Here is a 20,903-nt window from a genome sequence, read left to right as displayed (position 1 = left end):
TGACTGGCAAGCACTAGGGCACAAGTGGAAGCACCACTCCAAGCAAAGTACAAGGCTGATCACTCATAGTCTAAATCGTAGGCCCATGTGCAGGCCAGAGTCAAAGGCTCACGCATCGTGCAGAGGAATCGTTTATTTTTATTCAATTCTTAATTCCGCTCAACATCAATATAGGGCTTCAGTTTCTAGAATTTTTTAAAATGGGATTTTTGAAGTTTAAGGATTTTACAGGACAAGACAAGGGGATAAGACACAATCTAATGACGATTAAAAGAAAATATGACCCAGCCCAATGGGGCACAATCTAATGAGAATTAGAAGAAAATATGATGAGTGGACCTTTTGATCAGATAGTGAGTCATCTATTTTCCTTATCATGATCCCTCAGCGTTCTAGTGACATTTTCACTCCAATACCACCACAAAAGCTTTCTGATTTGTTGACCTAATTTGGGAGCATTTTCTCTAAAGAGTTACCCAATGCTCTCCCACCTGCAATATATCTAGAATGCCATTGATTTGATTGCTGGATACCCCTTGCTAAATCTCCCTCATTATCATATGGACTACAATTAGTACAATTGACTTCAATGTCAGGATCAGGAATTATTATACAGATGTTTTAGTCACGAGAGCCTAATCCCATGCACAATTGCTGGAGTTTGGCCCCCACGAAGGATGGGAGTTAGTGCATAATCATTGATGGAAGAGAAATCAATAAGATTATAGTTCAGAACAGATTCCTATTCTGATGAAGTGTTTGATATGGTGGCTGGCTTAGTCTTTTTCTCCAAGATTTATCTTAAGAGTGGATTTTACATTAATATAGGAGATTAATGTAAAATTTATTTTCAAATTATAACTTTAGAATATCTAATGCTCCCATTAATTTTCATTTTTCCACGAACCATGTCCATACAAATTTTATTGCAAACTTTGTTGTGGTTTACTTTAATTCCTGGAATTATCATATTCTTTAATTGCATTGAATATGACAAGTTTTTAAGGCTAAATAGAAGTGTTTATTTCTACTCCATGTTTCTTTCCTTGGATTCCTTTTATGAACACTAATCATTTATGTGGATCCTACTAAAATATATGCCATGAACTAATTGCCCATTCCTTAAAATATCTATAATATTCATAATTTCCATGGTTTAGCTACTTTCTATCACCTCTTGATTCTGAATTTCAGTACTATTATGGCACCAATGACCAAAGGCTTTAAGGGTAGGTATTTTGGGTGCCTGGATTGGCCAAAAAATAATTTGAAAATATCAAGATTATATTGACTCAAGCACTCATTCTCCTCTTAGAAAAGTCTTTGAAATTGCATTTGAAATGGTACTGCTGGCATTTTGAGTGAGGAAAATTATCCCATTGCCTTTTTCACTGATAATTTAAGTAATACCAAGCTTTAATATTCTACACTTGATTTTATAGGTTTACACCATTGTTCAGTATCTGCGTCCCTCATGCCTCAATCTTCTTCCTACGGCATTTTATCTTTTTCTAGAACAAGAGGTATTAAAGTATCTTCATTCACATACATGGTCATTGGGTTGAGTACTCCAGTCATTTACTTCCTTCTAAAGGATAAGAGAGGAGTAAAGAATTGAGTTGCTAATGTATAAAATAAGCAAACCCATCTGTTAAATGTCATGAAAGTTAAAGTGATCAGTTTGAACTTTTGAAATATACTTATGGCCACGAATGTTGATGAGGCATCATGAAAAGGACGAAGGACTACGGAGTATAAGGGGGTCCATGACTGCGATCTAATCGCACCCGTTGAAATTCCAACGGTAAAAAATTGAACAAAGAAGGGAAAAATTGTTAGTTTCCATCCTTAACTACCATTCTCATATGTAGAAAAGCAACTTGCAGCAACAAAAAACTAGAAATAGAATTAGATGCTACTTTTGGAGCACCATGAACATCCCATATTGATAAAGAGGGAACCTAAACTCTTTCATAACCCATAAGTACTCTGTTCTGTCCATTGAAGAAGCATTTTTCAGACCAAATTTGAAATTATTTCTTAATACTAAAACGGGGGAAGGGAGATCCGTCTCCTTTCTATATCTCTTGGATTCTTTTTGTCAGAGGTGGTGACAGACCTGGATCAAAAGAGAGATCGTTGAGAATGCGTAGAAAATGAGATACTTTAGTGATAATTCTAGAGAAACACAATATACAACCATTGGATATATGAAGCCGGCGGCAACCATCCCACCTGGTGTCGTATTCTGGTACAACATGCGTTATATATATAGAAAAAATTACATGATTTCAAAGTTATAAAGCATTAAATTAGTCATTAAAATTGCATTAAATTATTTTTTCTTTCAGGCATTTAATCAAATAATTATTTTTCATGTTAGTTTCAAGCTGATTTTACCCATTCTTCCCTGCATTTTTAATTCCATTAGATCTAAAAAATATTATCAATGTTTTGAGTAAAATATAAAATTCATAAATCTCATTTGCTTGAAGTCAAATTAACAATATTAGGACATTAGACATATCTTATTTTGCTCAATGAATAATGAATAGAGATATTATACTGGAAGATGACTATTATGAAATACCTCAAATTGTTTCCTACAATACTTACATTAAAGTTCCAGTGCTTGATGTTGTTGAAATGGTGGCTCTACATCAAGAAAATCCTCATTTAGCCACCATTCCATATGAAAAACTATCAAACCCTGATAATCAATTCCAACAAGAAGATCTACAAGAGAAATGACATTTGTAGTTCTAGATGACTTTTATATTTATCTCTAAAAAATCTAGTAGTGGGCCTCAAGGAAAATGATCAAATTGACTTTAGTTAAGCGATGGAAAGTTCATAGTGTCAAAACTGGATTGAACCCATCAATGAAGAGATTCATTCCATGATGGATATTGATGTTTTGGATCGTTTGATATTTGCTGAAACTGAGAGGCCCATTGGTTGTAAATCAATATTTCAAACCAAAATGGATTCAAAGTGTAGTATGGCCAGATATAATGCACATATTGTCACATAGGCATTTGCTCAAAGATTATAAACGGCTTTTTCTCTGGTTTATTTATAATATTATTTTAGAATAATACTGGCATTAGTTTCAGATTAAGATCTAAAGCTCCATTAAATGGATCTAGAGACTGCCTTTCTTAATGGAAAGATCAAGGAGACAACGCATATGGTGAAACAGAAAAAATTATCAGGTGCCTCAAAGAAAACTATTTCGACATAACATAAATTCATATATGGACTCAAGCAAGCTTTACTTCAATGCTATAACAGTTTTCATGAAGTCATCATATCATATGGTTTTGAGATGAATAAAGTTAATGAATTTTTATTCCACGAATATAGCGAGTGCAAAGATTGATGGATATATTGTGGCTATCAAGCCAATCACAATACCATATTGTATTTAATTTCACTGAAATAAACATTTATTCAGTATTTTTATCCTGTGATGTTTAAAAGGAAGTCTATGAATACATACAATGATATAGTGAACTATTATGGTATCATAATAAGTGATCACTAGTCTTTAAACATATATTCTGAATATTCCTTTCGATTGATACTCTAGATGGACATTAAATTATCTAGATAGAGTAACACTGTCTTACTTACAAGTATGGCCGATCATATGACTATCAGCATGGAGACACTACGGAAAAATGGCCGGTGCTCTTTGGAGAAAAGATTCACTAAAATGATATGTATGCATCTCTGAATGCTATTATACGTAAATTACTCATTATGTATATTAATGTCATGATTGTATAAGTGATCCATTTACCTGAGACACCAAGGACATCTCAGGGATGTACTACTTTATTTTGACTGCAGCTTAAGAGACTCTAGCGAGGAGATTTAAAATAATTCTTAGCTTGAATATAGTAAGAAGTACACGGAGGCAAGACGATATTGTCCACCCTATGTTTAGGCGGAGATTTACTCAAGGAAGAAAATGAAGATAAATCCCTTGCCATGGTAGTGATGATATTGGAGAACTCCATTTAATAAATCAAATAGATCACTGATTAATTAATGTGTAACTTTATATATTCAATTAATAAGTTTTGTGAATAAATGTTATTGGAACTTGAAAGTAATTAAGAAGATTGATGTATGGGTCTAGAGAGTCATCCGCATTAGACGTAAATGACATTAGAAGATATACTTTATTATTAAGAATTTTTCTGAAATTTTTTTGATAAGAATTAATATGGCGTGGTACCCATTTTAAGTGCTGATATTGGCAAGATCTGGGACTCCCCTTTCTTCTTTCTCTATTTTATCCATTCATTCCACGAGCACTCCTTATGATGAGAAGATCCACAAGGTTTTCATGATTGGCAAAGAATGATAGTATATCCAGAAACCTTTTAGTTGTGTGATTACTTCTAGAGGCCATGCAAGGGAATGGCTTGAAGAAGCTATCCTAGGAAGCAAGTCAAGCAAATAAAATGTTCCCCATGACGTACTCTATCTGTAATGTGTGTTAGAGATCAATTTTGAATTCATCTTTAGCTTCCGCTGCATAGAATATGTTTTCATGAACCAAACCATAACCCCAAGTCCCATCAAATATATATCCCTAGTTTAGATGCAAATGGGATTTTCATACCCACAATGGCATAGGGCTACTCTGTCAAACAAAATCTTTCTTAATAAATTTGAGATACATGATCTGAGTGAAGTCTCCTTTGTTCTTGTCTTTTACACCATGATCATACTCATATTATCATTCAGTTGTCATAAAAGGCATAGATTGAGAAAATTCTCAAAAGATTTTTCCATGCAAATTCCTAACCACGAACACCCCTGTTCCTAAAGAAGACAAGTTTGACAATCTCAATGCCCAAAAAAATAAATTTAAAGCTATAGAAATGCAAAATAATCCTTTTTCATCATCCATTAGTAGGATGTATCCCAAAATTTTCACGTTCGGATACTATGTACATAGTTGGGATGCTTGGCATATGGGTGTTCTCCCTTGTGGGAGCTTGCATTTGATGCTCCTGATTCTGGATGTGTGAGTGTTTAACTATAAATGAAATTTGGTTTATGCTATCCATTTTGAACATTGATTCCCATAAATTTAGAGAAGTTGGATCCGTTTTTTAAAAATCACATATGTGAAATTTTAATTCTACACGTAAGTACTTGATCTATATGATTTATGAAGTGAATATGCAATTGTTTTGGCATAGCCAAATAAAATTGCAGTGAAAGCTGTTATAGTCCAATGTTGAATTGACGATTGACTAGATCATGGAATATGCTTTTTGTTGTAGAGACATAGGAATACAACTGCGAATTCATATTACAAAAAATATTATGAACATGTACGTTATCTTTTTATTTCTGATATTTTAATGTTACCGGTTGTTCTTCATATTTGTCATGAAGCTTGTCTTAAATCATGGCAAGTTTGATATGGTTTGATGTTTGAAGGTCCTGGTTTCAATGAAGTCATCAAATTTAAATCATGATCAACTGTTGCTAACCTGAACTCTTTCACTACTCCAGGAATGCTGAACCGGGTATGATTTAGTGCACTACTCCAGCAGATAAGTATTCCTCAAATATTTAAGCAGAAAGCCCACGAGGGTAGCCATCTCAGATTAGATGTGCTTGTTGTACTGTGTTCGATGTAATCCATAGCTTGGGATCATTAACCACTGTATCCTAACTTTTTTGCGCCATCTACAGTGTCCATGTTGTAAAGTTTTATCAAGAGAAGTATAAGTAGACTAAGAAGAAGAAGAATAATGAGAACAGAGATAGATGAAAAGGAGGGACATCCAGACACCAGACATAGTAACTGATGATCGTTGTTATTCTCCTTAACAAATTGATTTGTATTTATAGATCATATAATAATAGTATTAACAGCTAGTTTTAGGAAGTCGTAAATCGGGGTTTATAACTTCCTTTCTAGATTTAATCATTACTGTTGTATTATCTGACCGTTATGTGAACCTGTCTAGATTTAATGCTATCCACTAGATTTTATCCTATCTAGATTTAATCCTATCTAGATTTAATCCTAGCCATCCATGTTATCTTATATTAAATCCTGACCATCTAGTTCTCATAGAGAGTTTAGGTACGTGTTAAATTCTTACTAGTCTACTGCTATTTAGAATCCTATTAGTGGATGATGATACTGACGTGGCTTGCGTTTTTCCGATTGTCGATTGATGACTCCACTTTACATGTTCGGGTGTCCGTGTCTAACTTATTAACTATAAATCATCTCGAAAAAGTAACGGGTCAGATTTCTATGGGTTAGGTTAAGGCTATGAATCTGGGAATCACTATCTATAATTAGTGAAAAGATGATGTCGAGTGAGATATAGTTGACCATTAAAGTTCTTGCCACTTACCTACTTCATTTGAGTTCATCAGGTTAAGTTTGTCGCGTTCTATGGGCGCCGTCCTAGTTTTCTATGATTTCGTCGTATTTAAAGAAAACAATAAAGTTGTAATCTCTTCTTCTTGTCAAATACCTTGATCCTCTCTAAGCGAGTTTGACTGGACCGAAGCGAGTTTGACCTTTTTGCCGTGATTTGGAGCGAAAAGTCTACAATCTTACGTGTCCAGTCTACAAATCAAAAGTATGGTCTTATAACCGTGAGCGACTGTTAAAGCCGAATCTTTGAAAACTACGGCTATGTTGGGATGATTTGGAGCTAAACTTAATGAATTTTAGAAGAGATGTGACCTTTTTGACGTGATTTTATTTAGTCATGAACCTTCTATAATCCCGATGCGTAAAATAGTCACGTCCCGGTTAATCTACCTACATATATCTTGATAGAAAGACAACAACGCGTTCGAAACATTTGTAGGATTAGACAAAGGAAAGATATAAATGATAACGTACGGACATATTTTGCAGTTTTAAAAAAATAAAGAAAATATGGTGACTGTAATCTTTCTCTCCAATCCATCGTTTCCCACCGCCCACATTTTCCCTTCAGTCACCCATTAAAAAAGTCAAACACTCAAACTTTTAACATCTCCATTAGCCTTATCCGTAACGTCCAAAACGCGGAAACTCCTCTTATATAACTCCACCGACATCCCACTTTTCGAACAATAACAACCGGCGAGAAGCCGAGAACACAGAAAGAACAGCCATGTTTGCGCGTCTCACAACCCTCCTCCCCGCTCTTTTCCTACTTCTTCTCTCTTGTCCACGCTCCAACGCTGCAGATCCACTTGAAAACTACTGCAGCTACACAAGAAAGGCTACTGCGGCAGCAAAGAAGAACATCGAACTCGTACTAGTTTCAATCGAGACAAACGCTCCTACCAGGGGACTTGCCATAGCCGAGTACGGCGCAGGCGACAAAGAAAGAGCAAATGGCCTAGCCCAGTGCCGCCGGGACGTCCGTCTCGCAGAATGTAAAACTTGTCTTAAGGAAGCTTCGGCAAGGCTAAGCTCTCGTTGCCGAGGCAAGGCTGAAGGCTGGGTCTGGTTCGAAAAGTGCTTCATGCGCTACGACACCAATTTCTTCGTGGGAACGGTTGACACGAGCTACGGCGCCTACAACAACTCGGATGAGTTTGTGACAGATGATGCGGCGGAGCGGCAGAGGTTTGATACCGTTTTGGGGTCGCTGATAGACAAAGTTCGCATCCAGGCGACTTCTGAGTCCCGCTTTGGTCTGGGCAAGGCGATATCTAAGTTCTCCCGCAATGTTACGGTCTATGCTTTGGCGCAGTGCACGCGTGATTTATCAGGGGAAGCTTGCTCGGAGTGCATCACTTACGCGTTCAGATACTTCCCCGACGTCTGCGCGTACAAGAAGCGCTGCCGAGCTCTTTATCCGAGCTGTTATGTCGGCTACGATACAAAACCTTTCTTTGATCTCTAAAATTGTCTGTCTGATCTGTTTTTGAATAAAAAAGTCTCCTCCGTGCTTTATCTCTCAGCTGACAGATTCAAGGATGATGTCGTCGACTAGTTTGTTTATTAAATTATTTCTCGCTAATACCGTTGCGCAAGAACTTATCTAGACTCCTGGGGCATGATAATGATTCCAGAATCGATAGTGAAACGCCATGTATTTTAACTACTTATCTAGTAAACGACTACGCGACCGTGATCTGCTATATTTTCACCCGCGATTATGAGATCCTTGTGTCTTTAAATACTCTCAGGGAACTGCAATCTGATAATGAAGAATAATCGTGCGGGATCTTCGTATCGGAATAAGATAACAGCTAAGATCTGGTCGAGTGGCTCGATCGATCTCTTGGCCTGGATCTCGATCGGATTCGGATGGGCGATTGAGATGCCTATGGCCGTTCATTAATGAATCGTCGATCTGATCGACTCGGTAGCCCATTATAGATAACGGGCCGATATATCCAACTACCGGCTGCCACAACAATCGACTAGTCGATCCGATCGCTGATCGGCCCCATTCATAGCTCGAGTATCGCCATCATTCGTTGGTCGCGATCGCTACGCACGAGCTATCATAGCTCCCCTTTGCATGATCATGGATTGGCCCATCTAACACGGTCAAATCGTAGCACAATCGATCAGATCGGATTATCGTTCCCTAAATCTCCATTCCTGCACATTTCTCGCTCGTACTTCACCATATCAGCAATACCAACCTGTACGTACGCTATTTGTTTGAAAATAGTTCCGCTGGATTTCCGGTTCAAACTAAAAATTGAATTCCGATTACCACTAATTTTGTGAACAAACTATTTGCAGATTCATTAAAAATAATTCATGCAGTCAAAATCAGTGGGTTGGAAGCAGCGGCAGTCCATAGCCCTCTCATGTCCAGCTTAGATAATATTGAGCGGTCTCAGGTCTACCGGCCGACACGACACGCTATCCTTCTGGTATTTTGACTGAATAAAGAGGAAGAAGAACGCGGAAACGCAAGTGGATAAGAGATATTCGTTACTTTCCCACCATGAAAGTCAACAGGTAGGGACAAGTGATACTTGTATTTAAGTCCCTCGCCTCCCCCCCCGTCTTTGTATAATCCTAAGAAAATCCTCAGACAAGAACGAAGAAGAATGGCTTCTGTTTCTTCATCCTTTCTTTGCCTCTTACTCTTCCTTGTTTTCATTCCCCACCCCAACTGCGAGGCAGCTGAGCCCCTTGCGCGACTCTGCAACCCCGACAGACCCACCACTCCGGCCGTCGCGACCAACATAGCAAAATTGCTGTCATCGCTGCAGTCGAACGCCCCTTCACAGCGCTTCTTCTCTACATCCGTCGGAGCCGGAAACTCAAAGGTATACGGGCTTGCTCAGTGCAGACGTGATGTGAGCTCTGCCGACTGCGCGACTTGCGTTCAAGATGCAGCCAGGCAGCTACCAAGCCTCTGTCCAGGCCAGGCCGACGCGAGAGTGTGGTTCGATACATGTTTTGTGCGATACGACACCAGAGCTTTTGCCGGGCAGTTGGACACCGGCTATGTAACCTTCTATATCAGCGTGGAAAACGTGAGCGATAACGCGGCTGAACAACAACGGTTCAACAGAGAACTGGGTTCTCTGATGAGTAAAGTTCAGAAGCAGGCATCAGCAAAGGGAAGTTTGGGGCTAGCCAAGCGTCAGACTAAGTTCACGCCGTTCGTCACTCTCTACGCGTTAGCGCAGTGCACGCAGGATCTACCGTCGTTGGCATGCGCTCAGTGCATCTCCACTGCTGTCGCTAACTTCCCCGTCTTTTGCCCTGTTCGGAAAGGGTGCCGAGCGCTATATAGTAGCTGCTATGTCCGGTACGAGATATATCCTTTCTTCTTCCCCATGGCTAGCACCGCTAATACGTTGCCTCGCGCGACGTCCTTGTCTGTTCCTCTTGTAATATCCCCCTAATTACACGCAGCCTTTTCCGCTTCGCGGCGTCGGCTGCTGGTACGAAATCTGAAATAATTTACCGTGATCGATGAATCGCGACAATGGTTTTCAACCAACGCTATGGTTGCCTAAATCGTTTGATTGAGGGAAATTCATGCCAACGTGTTGAGACATGTAAGTTTAACGATGAAGCGAATATCGTAGAGAGAAGATCTATATTAAGATAGAAAAGGATCCGCCAAACTTAATGATATACACTGCCTTATATAGGCACGGATGTTCCTTATCTATATAGATAAATTAGAGAGATTCAAATGGAGTCCGCCGCTTGTAGGGAAATCCTGTTGAAACATCATGGCGCGTCAGGTCTCAATGCTGCTTGGTGACAGGCGGCGGCGTTGTCTGTGTTGTGGCGGCAGGTGTAGATGATGATGACAGTATGGTTTCGACGTCCTTCTTCTTCACACAATGTTACGAATTACGATTAACGGGCTATGATCTTTACGGTAGCCTAATAAATGAAGGTCAAGCTGAGCGATGAGGAAATGGGCAATAAATGGATGACCCACACTTGCAGGCAAGGAAACCGTCATACACTTTGATCTATTCTATGTGTTACAGGTTTGTATGGATCCCTCCGTGGTTAAAGTCAATCTTTGCAGTATAGTATTAGCTCCATTTACTTCATGACAGTTCTGCACTTTCAGTGAGCATCTTGAGTTGACAAAAGATGAGGATTTCGATCGTAGTTTTCCGAGATGGAATTTTTTTCTCAAAAAACGGTTCACATTTCTAGGTTTTACTGTCATGGTTCATTTTGAAGCATAACCAACCTCCTCCGAATTTTGTAATAACGTACCCAGATATCAAACCCATCAATTCGGGAATTGAGTACGTCTACCCAAAAATATTCTGCCTCATGGAAATAAATATTGAGGCTACTTGTTTTTACTCATCTTATTGCTGCACTGTATTAACCTTTAACACATACCATTATCATATTAGATTCAACTTGCTAGCCAAATGTTAGGGTGAAGAGCGCCATCGACGCATATTTATAAAAAATAAAAAATATCAGTCAGGATAAAGTATTATTTAAGGTACAAAAAATAGTTGGCAACGGTAAATATGGCAAAAGTTACAGAAGGCGTGAGTTGGAGAACCAATCAACCTCAACTTTTTCAGAATAAATGACTACTTTTACAAAGTATATACCTCGTAGTAAATTGATTATCAGATGAATATTTATATGAATTATGATACAGTTTATTATATAGCCATTTCTTGATTGTTTTTCATTAGAGTTGAAATTTTAAATTGTTGACATGGATTTTTATTAAAAAGGTCAGCTGCTAGATTGGACAGCTGCCGCTAACTAGGCCCATCTATTATGGCCCACCTTTTGTTAGAATGATGTGAGTAACCTCAATGCATATTTATAAAACAAAAACAAAAATAAAATAGTAAGAATCAGGTTATAGTCTTATTTAAGTACGAAAAATAATTGGCGAGGGTAAATATGGCCAAAATTTCAGAATGCGAGAGTTGGAGATCCAATCATCCTCAGCTCTTTCAGAATAAATGATTACTTTTATAAAGCATATTTTCCCTAGTAAATGCATTTTTAAATGCATATTTTATATGAATTATTATATAGTTTATTAAATAGCCATTTCTTGATTGATTTTCATTAGAAGAGTTGAAAACTTAAATTGTTGAAATGGATATTTCATTAATAGGTCTGCTGCTAGATTGGACAACTGCCGCTGACCAGGTTCATCTATTATGGTCTACCTCTTTTTACAGTGATGTGAGTCTTTCTTTCTTGGTTCCTGAGTTCTTTTTGTAGAGCTTAATTATGCTTTATATGGATGGTGGTAATGCAGTAGGACATGAAGAAAAACTAGCTAGAATTGCTACACATATTATGATGATGCACTCACTAGATTGGAACTATCCATAAATTAAGGAGTTCTTTAAAAACTATCCCGACTAGTATTTTGATGAATATCCGAATTCTCCTTGAGTCATCAATGACTTTTCAGCGTTTGGTATAAACAACTTATTCAGGAAAGCAGTTAAAAAATAAAATATGTGTACGATATTTAAGTTATGCTACAAAAAGTACACCATTTGAGTTTACAATGATAGAGATAGTTCTTCATTTAATTGAATTAAAATTTGGTCATTCATTAATATAAATATGATTTTCCTTAGTATAGGATAACTGATGATTTTCCTTGGGCTAAATAAGCTGTTTAAGGCTCTGATTTATGCAACAATATGTATAAAATTTTCCTTCCTTAGAATAGGGTAAGGGTCGAATCCTCAAGGAGCAGGTAATGAGAGAGTAAATTTTAATTCAATTATATTTTTAAATAACTTTCTTGGGTGATTTTATATATTTTTTGGATTATTAACTATTTTGTAAAGAGAAAATCAATAAAATAAGTATTTATGTTATGTAATAAGTATTTATAGCAATTTAGTCAAAACTATTTTAAATAAATAAAATAAGTATTTATGTTGTTTATTATAGCTTCTAATATTTATTTTGGTTTTTTTTAAAAATCAAGAGCAAGAGAAACTATAAATATAAATAGAACCTTAGGTTGCATTTCTCACATTGAAATTGCGGTAGAAATGACTAGTGGACAAAAAACACTGTATCTTTTGCTACAGGAGGATGTTTTGAGTGCTGCTTGATGCGTTGGAAAACTTGAAGTCTAGGCTATCCTCTGGAACTAGAAAAAATGATTATAAAATTTAAATAAATCCTTCAGAAGATCACACGAACCTTGTTGTCACATCCCCCAAGGGCCAAGTGGTGCTCTTTCTCTAACAATCTTGATCACCCTTGAACTCTCTCTCTCCCACACTCTTTTAGAAAAAGAATTTATCAAAGAAATCTGATGCACTAGGCCTCCAACAACAAGTTGGGAGTAGAAATCCAAGATAAGATAAAAAGAGAGGGGAGAAGAGAAATTAATAAAAGTGACCTAACTCTTCCATTCATTGGATTTAATTCCAAGGGATTGAAGGAATGGATTTCTTGATTTCCAGCCCTGACCCACGTGCCCTCCTTCTCATATTTGAAAACTGACCATTCAAATTCAAATTGTGGGTTAGTTCGACAATTCTTGCCTTTAGTTGACCCGATATTTCAGGAGGTTTGAATGGGCTTCTTGTGTATTGGGCCTCCTCTCAGTATCCATTTGATTTCTTATTTCCTCCCATTTGTATCTCAAATTCACCATTATATTTACCTAAGTACATTTATCAAATAAAACTCCAAGAAGATGTGAGAAACCAACTAAACTCTAAAGAGTAAAGTGGAGATAGTCTCAAAAATAAATAAAATACATAAAAATAGAACTTAGGAAAATAAATCCCAAATCTATCATTTTATCCTAAAATGGTGAACAATGCTGGTGCAAATCTAAAAATATTTGGTAAAAATCAAATAAAAGCATAATTTTACTGATCTAATTTGATGTTATCAATAACTCACACCAAAAAATGGTATATGTATTTCAGTGAAGGTTTCTCATTTACAATGCACTATTTAAAATTTTCCATCGAGGCCATACATTCCAAATGTTATCCTTCAGCTTATTAATATTCTTCGTATTGTTTTAGGAATTATATTTAATTTAAATAAAAGTAGAGATAAAATATTAGAATAATTTTGTCCATAATAATTAAATTACCTAATTTATCCAAATTTTTTTGATGATGTAATGTAATTTGTGGGATTTTATTGTAGGAAACAGGAATAATAAAAAATAAACTCTGGAGCAAAGTGAGATTTTAGGAACGCCACTACTGATGGTGACATAAAATGGGGGAAAATGGAATGAAAATGATGGGGGACCATCTCGCCATCAACACGGAACGACGCCAACAGCCTCACAGAGCCGCTCGAGCAGACGCCTGCGACGTGTTGTTCAAGTACTCCGCGTGAGGATGGACATGCACATGTTTTTATTATTTCTTTTCTATTGTAATTTATTTGCTGAATTGTGGACAAGGCCTATCATGTTTTGGGCCTTGTCCTTTTTGAATGTTTTACTTTTTTCATCATTTAGAGAGAACCACTCGTCTCGAGATGGTTCCCTCCAGTTATGGCCAATTGGGCATGCCTTTGACCCTATATAAAGGCCAGCATGCCCAAGAGGACAGATAGATTGGAATATTGAAATCAAAGTGAAGTTCTTTCTTTGAGTTTTCTTGTTCCTTAGTCTCTTTTCTTCCTAGCGTAGCCAGAGATAGTTTGTAGTGAGAACGTGGAGATCGTGGCCAGCACCCTTGCCGAGGCCCGTGGACGTTGCCACGCTGCCCAATTTGCCACTTGTACACCTCCATGTCCTCAAGAACTGTCTCTTGATTTCATGGTGGCACAAGAAGCCAATCAAGAAAGTCCTTGGAGTGATTTGGACCTTCTCCGTTGCTCATCCAGCAATACTCGCCCGTGATTTCCCTCCCTCCCGGCAGATCGTCTTTGATAGTTCACCAACGCAGCGGTTCCAGTCATCTTTCAGTCGATTGTCCACCCACCCCACTCCTGGTTTCTCTACGCCTGCACAACCAAGAACTCCTGTTCATAGTATAACTTACATCAAGAAGACCCAATAAACCACATCTTGGAACCCTGTCCAAGCAGTCCGAGACCTCTGTGCTAGAAGACCAACGCCGCCTCGCCTTTGCCTTAGGTGCCCACTTTCCAACACTGCATCTGGCCTCCCCGCCACACACGTGCGCACGGTCCCCATCGTCGCGCGCCTGCACTTGGTCGCACAGGTTGTGCACGCGCCCACCATCTTGTGCGCGTGCGCCCATCACGCCACGTGTGCGCCGTCCGCCCTGTTCGCGGGAACGTTGCTGCGTGAAGAGCGATTGTCTCCACCAAGTTCAGACAGGCATCTGACTCACCTCGCCCTGCTGAACCCAGCATTCTGCTCATGCCTTCTGCTCCGTTGACGCGCCATCTTTTGATTCGAGCACCCGCTTGGTTCTACTACGAAATTTGACAGGAGTTTCTCTCATCAGGTTCTATCGTTCCCCAATCGACGCAGTTCTTTTAGTTTCCTTCCAGTACTTGTCAATTTATTTTTCCGTGCCTTGAGAGATAGGAACCTCATTGTCAAAACTGAATTTACTCCAATTAGTGAGAGATAGGAATTTTTTCGTTGTAAAACACTACTCGTTTACCCGGAGGATTGGACGTCGACGGGTAATTCAATTTTCCTCTCATCTTACGCGTCTAATTGGTCCAAAGGGACATTGGGAAGTCGATTGTGCCCAATCCAACTTCGCCGATTTAACCAATCTTCTTACTCTATTAGATAATTCTTTGTACTTGTCGTTACTTTTCAAATCTGCATCATATCATTTAGATAACCTCGTTGCATTTGTTAATTCCTGTGGTGTAATACGAGCCGATCGATTCTGGCCGACAGCGTATTACATCAAAAAAAGAGGGAAGAGCACACAAACCTTGTTGTGACATGAATCATAGGTTGAGTACTATGCTTTTTTCAAAGTGCCCAATCAGATTTACTTCAACTTTAGTCATTCAATATTGATCAAGAAATCAAAAGATACACAAACAAAACTAAGAGCCAATAGGGCATTATTGTAATTTTATTTCTTAAAGTGGGCTTTCCTTGTCAAGAATGGCCTTCGTTTCCTTAAACTCCTTGACTCATTGCTGCCACCAAGATGATGCTATTACCTCACTACTGTGATGTCCAGCCACTGTCATCACATTGTATCCACATTGTTGCCTTCTTTCATGATGTTGCACTGTGCTACATTGCTGGTTTGCCAACGTTCCACATCGTTACACCATCCATCGCTGTTGCACAACCCTGCATCGCCCAACGCCGTCCCACTAACCTGCATTGTAAATACAGCCAATGCAACTTGTATAGCCCTCGACGTTTTGCCATCTCTTGACGGACCTTGTCAATGTGCCATCTCATGCAGACCATCACGGCCATGCCATCCCTCATGGCCACAACATCACATGCTATCCTACTGCCCAGCAAGGTCCTTAGTCCTTTGTGATGCCTTTACCTTCTATTAGCTACCTCTGCCCTCTGGGCACTACCTCTGCCCTTTGCATGTCACATTTGCTATCTATGAATGTCTGGCCCCTCAAAGTGCCCATCAACTGTCCCTCCCATCGAACGCTTGCTCAATTCTCTGCATTGCCCTACCATGCTAAGTTAGCACCACATGTCTTCTTCCCTCTTTGGAGATATCTATAATTTGTTCCAATGTTTTCTTGTGTGTTTTTCAAACAGCGTTGGATTTAAAACACTAATTTACTGCAGTAAGTTCATTTTTTCATCTAAGTGACCATTTCAGACTTTGGACTTGGACATTTATTTTTCACTATTGTGGTAGTACATGGTTCTAGAGGCTTAAATCACTATTTATAGGAATCTAGAGAATTTGGGATTCATTTTGTAGCCTATGTTAAAGGGTATAAGACCAACTAGCTTGGTAGATGGGTTATCGCATCAACTGGAAATTACCAGAGTCAACCATGAAATCTGATGAGTTGACCTGGTCGAATGGATTTCACCCAACGCTAGTGGAGGTTGCATGCGGAAGTTGTTTGGATTCTTTCTCCCATTCAATAAATCCAATAAGTTATTGTTTAATCCAGATAAGCCATGTTTCTTAAATAAACTACATGGATATGTGAAATTTTTTTACTTGACATAAGTATGTCAAGTATGTTTAATCTCATTAAATCAATAAATGCAACAAATTCAGACTTAGTAATAGATTTTTTTTATTTAAACAATAAAATATGAAAAATAGGTATGATTAAATCAATATAAATGATAATATTTAAAATAATACGACACAATGATAAGTTTATATTTCATGTTATGAATGACATGAGAAATGATGAAGGTCCCTAGAAGTGTGATCTGATGAGATGGTTTGTTGACATTGGTGATGAGTTTACAAAATAGAAAAAAGATATTAATCTCTCTCGGTGTCCTATTTATCGTTCCTTCAATGAATTTGTCTTCAAAAGGTTCACAGAAGATGGAATCATCAACTCTTGTTGCTGAAGTGGTGGGAGATTGACACAAATAGATAAGATAGAATATGAATGATAGAGTCTGGGAATGCCAGTGATAGTTACTGTTGTTCCATGACACGACAATGACGTAAAGCGTTCAATGAAATGACATAATATGAACATATTTTACATAGTTTACAGATGGCTGACATGACAGTAGTTGTGATGATAAGTGAAAATAACATCATCATGTTCATGCTATTAAGTGTCAATCACCGTATAACCTTCATCACACGTTACCCAAGCATGCTGATCCCTACTTGGTAATACATATTAATTAAAATGATTGCTATGAAAACGTGTATCATATAATTCACTGGTATAAATATACCAACCCAAAAAGTATTGATAGGTCTGTTTAGATTTTCATGGCCTTTATTTATCATTTCGAACATATATATGTAACAGAATAAATATACATTAAATATACATTACATTGTTTGGAACTGATTCCACTATTGACTTGCACTTTGAATATTTTCTTCAAGCCATTCATGTGCCCAGGCCGTAGATGTATCTAGATGATTGATAAAATGAGGTATTTTGTATTCTCCTTCAATTTTCTTTGAATATATTGTAGATATTCTCAACATCAAGTTTCAGCAATGAGAGAAGTGTTTTGAGAAATGGTGAAGACAAGAGGGGGGTCTTACAATTTGTGCCACTCAATCTAGTTAATTATATTATTGAAAAAAATATTAATTAAATATATTAACATATATTTAATTTATAAACAATGGATTTAGTCCAATTGATAGGTGATGGAGCGCTCCCAAATGACATCGATGAAATGTCATCGGAGCCGTCTTCGTCGTCATCAGCATCACCGCTGGCCCGTGTCCAGCCCGACCGGCATGCCAAAGCATTCGCAAAGACGCCTGGGGTTAAATAACCCGGGTAGAGCACGTCTGTGCATGTGTTCACGTTTTAATTATCTGTTTTCGTTTGTCCCATTTTATGTTTCGTGTTTGTCATGTGGAGTTCACAGTACTTGTCGTGACACATCCATATCGTCATGTTTTATCCATCCTTTTATTTTCAATCATTTTAAGATTTCTCTAATGTTTTTCATTTTAAGTGTTGTAAAAGAGGTCCCTTATTGGGCCCCTTATGTGAACTTGTAATGGGCCCATCATGGCCCTATATAAGGCCATGATGTGCACGTTCTACTTAGATCTGGAAGTTGTTTGTTGCAGTTACCCTCATTTTTATATCTCACATAAGAGAAGAGAGGAAGAAAGAGGAGGAGGAGGAAGAAGAAGAGACGGAAGAAGAAACCAAGGAAGAAATTGGAAGAAAGGAGTGTCATGGAGCTGTCACCCTTGTCGATGTGCATCCAAACCGTCAATTTGAGGCATCAAATGATGACCCAACGATCCCGTCCATCGTGCAATCCAGTGCCATGCCTGTGTCGATCGCACCAACCACGTGGTCAACAGCTCCATTGTCCGCTCAAAGACGCCCTTGTTTCTTGCATGTCGCACCAACATCGAGTTCGCCCCCGTGATGCACCATTATTTCCCAGCACCGCTGGTATCTTTGGGAAGATTCATCTGCTCATGCGTGAATCAGCGTGACCGTGGCATTCAACATATCTGGTGCCTTGCGCGGAGCCTTTGCCAGATCCGTTGGATTCCTGGCACCTACGTGAAATGGCTCAACGGCCAATGCCCACGGCTGGCCGCGTTGACAGTTCTCTTATGTTCGTCCTCCATTGATCGGCTGTGTGATTTGTGGCAGTGCAACTTCGCTCGGTAACCGCTCTGAGATTGCATCCTGAACATGCGTCACAAAGTGTGTTGTACATGTGATTACTTACCAGAATGTGTGTCACCGGATGGCTATCTACCCTAGTCAACTGAACACCTTCTGACTCTCACCGAATGCGTGTTATTTTAATCGTCTAAGACTGGCCAATTGGACGCCGCCAAAAACTGTGCCTGCCCCTCACTTTTAACGAATTTTGTTGTGCTCTTGCCGTCTCCCAAAACATCTTCTTACCACCCGCTTCATGTCGCCACCTGCTACCAACCGCTGAAGCGTGCAGTTGTGTTGTTACTCCTGGTTGAACACGATTATCCAGAAGATCTGCGGCCCGCATCTACTGACTGCCTGCGTTCGCATTGGCCCGATGATACAATCGTGCTCGGCGAGTCCTGGGAATCATCCAATCTGCCACTCTATCTACCCTCTCAGTTCCTGTTGACTTTCCCTTGCTTTTGCTTGCATCGCGTACCATTGCCTAACCAGTGACGCCGCGCCCCTCTCTTGCACTTCTCCGCCACACTTATCTGCATTGGCTACTGCATCGACAAATATATTGACAACGAGTGCTCACTAACAAGGTATGTCATTCCCTTGCCCGCCTGTTATATTATCTGCTATAGTATATTTTTGACTACACTCCTCCATGCTCGGGTTAGAATTAGGTGAGAGAATTTATCAAGAAAATTTTGAATTGAGTGAATTCTTTGGTACGGGTCGAGCCCATCCATTACGTGCGAGCACCAATGGAAAATCTTCCATTGAACGTCGTAGTCGCTGTCATCATTCTGAAGGGGGTTTGAAGATCACTGTCATCATCATCGACCGTCCAATCGGACCTCAAATTTTGGCAAATTTCCCCACGAGTTGGGGCCAACACGTACATCCACCTAGGATTCACATCATCACGTAGTTACATCTCCAAGGGAATTACCCGTCAAACGATGTCTTTTACGACGTTCAATATCATCTTGGTATCAAAGCCAGATTGTGGATGCCCACAACACGTCTCTGTACCCTCGCATCATAACATCTGCATTCATCCATTTTTGAAAACCCATCTGGGCACCCATCGAAGAGCTGTCCATGGTTGTCAAGATGGGATCAAGTAGAATGATGCATCCGGAAGATTTGACTTCCCCGCGACCAAATGACTTGTTGCCACTCGAAAGAGTCAGCCTATACAACTTTTTGAGCATCATCCTATCACGGCCGAAAGGTGGCGCATCACTGCCTCCTTCGGAGCTTGTACAAACTGTACCCTTTAATAGAGGTGCAAACGGATCACTCGGGCCACACAGACATGACCGTGGCCACCATGGACGAGCTCGATCCCACCACAGTGCCTCACGGTCACTAGGTACTACCTACCCTAGTGACATTGAGGAGGTAGCGACGACGAATCATCGCCCACACGGGAAGGATCCCGTGGACGAGCCTACACCTCGGGCTCCCTCCGCACGTGGCCGAGGAGTAAGACGTGGATGAGGGAGATTGCAGAATCATCATCGACCCCAGGAGGACTTGACCAAAGAACATGGAGTGTATCTAATAACATGCAAATAGGAGCTAAAAAAATGCTAATTTCATCATATTGTTGGGTTTTAAATGCTTTAAAACATTAATTTCAATGCATGTTATTATAATTTTAGGTTAAAAGAAGAATTTCCTTAAATTTCAAGTTAAATAATACTTTTTAATAAATAATTAGGTCAATTTATACATTTTAAACATTTTTAAATGAAATGTAAAAGAAATTAAATCTTATTTCTATAAATAAAAAAAATAAAAAAATAAAATGAATTGTAGAAATTAATAAAATCATTTTTAGGCATTAATAAACGGTTTTTTAGAATTTATTCCAGTGTTTTTTTAATTAATAATATTTTTTTATTTCAACTGGCCCTTATCGGGCCAGTTTTGGCGCTCACCACCTTGTTACACAGCACAGGGTGTACGAGATGGTGCACCACATTCAGCGCCACACATACGTATTAGAAGGGGCGCTCGTGCCTTCGGTGTGCGACACGCATGTACGCAATTCCGTGTGTGTCGCGCATGGAGTGGAGCCACGCAAAGGCCCATGGAGCCAATCCCGTCGCGTTGTACGTCCAACGCAAAAAGGAGGAAAAAAATAACGAAACTGAAAGAAGCTGTTCTTCGGATTCCGCAGCGATAA

The 20,903-nt window shown here is 39.0% G+C and overlaps 2 protein-coding genes across 2 annotated transcripts; both read left to right on the top strand.

Annotated features, from left to right (window-relative positions):
• Positions 1-7,093: 7,093 nt before the first annotated feature.
• LOC144712793 (cysteine-rich repeat secretory protein 55-like) lies at positions 7,094-7,955 on the top strand. The gene has a single exon (XM_078587114.1). It carries the CDS (start codon positions 7,158-7,160, stop codon positions 7,896-7,898), a length of 741 nt encoding a protein of 246 aa, XP_078443240.1. The 5' UTR covers positions 7,094-7,157; the 3' UTR covers positions 7,899-7,955.
• Positions 7,956-9,013: 1,058 nt separating this feature from the next.
• LOC144712792 (cysteine-rich repeat secretory protein 55-like) lies at positions 9,014-9,971 on the top strand. Its single transcript, XM_078587112.1, has one exon. The coding sequence runs from the start codon at positions 9,067-9,069 to the stop codon at positions 9,871-9,873; it is 807 nt and encodes a 268-aa protein (XP_078443238.1). The 5' UTR covers positions 9,014-9,066; the 3' UTR covers positions 9,874-9,971.
• The last annotated feature ends 10,932 nt before the right edge of the window (positions 9,972-20,903 follow it).

This window comes from Wolffia australiana, chromosome 15 (assembly GCF_029677425.1).
Source record: "Wolffia australiana isolate 7733 chromosome 15, ASM2967742v1".
NCBI lineage: Eukaryota > Viridiplantae > Streptophyta > Magnoliopsida > Alismatales > Araceae > Wolffia > Wolffia australiana.
This window is presented reverse-complemented; position numbering and strand designations above follow the sequence as displayed.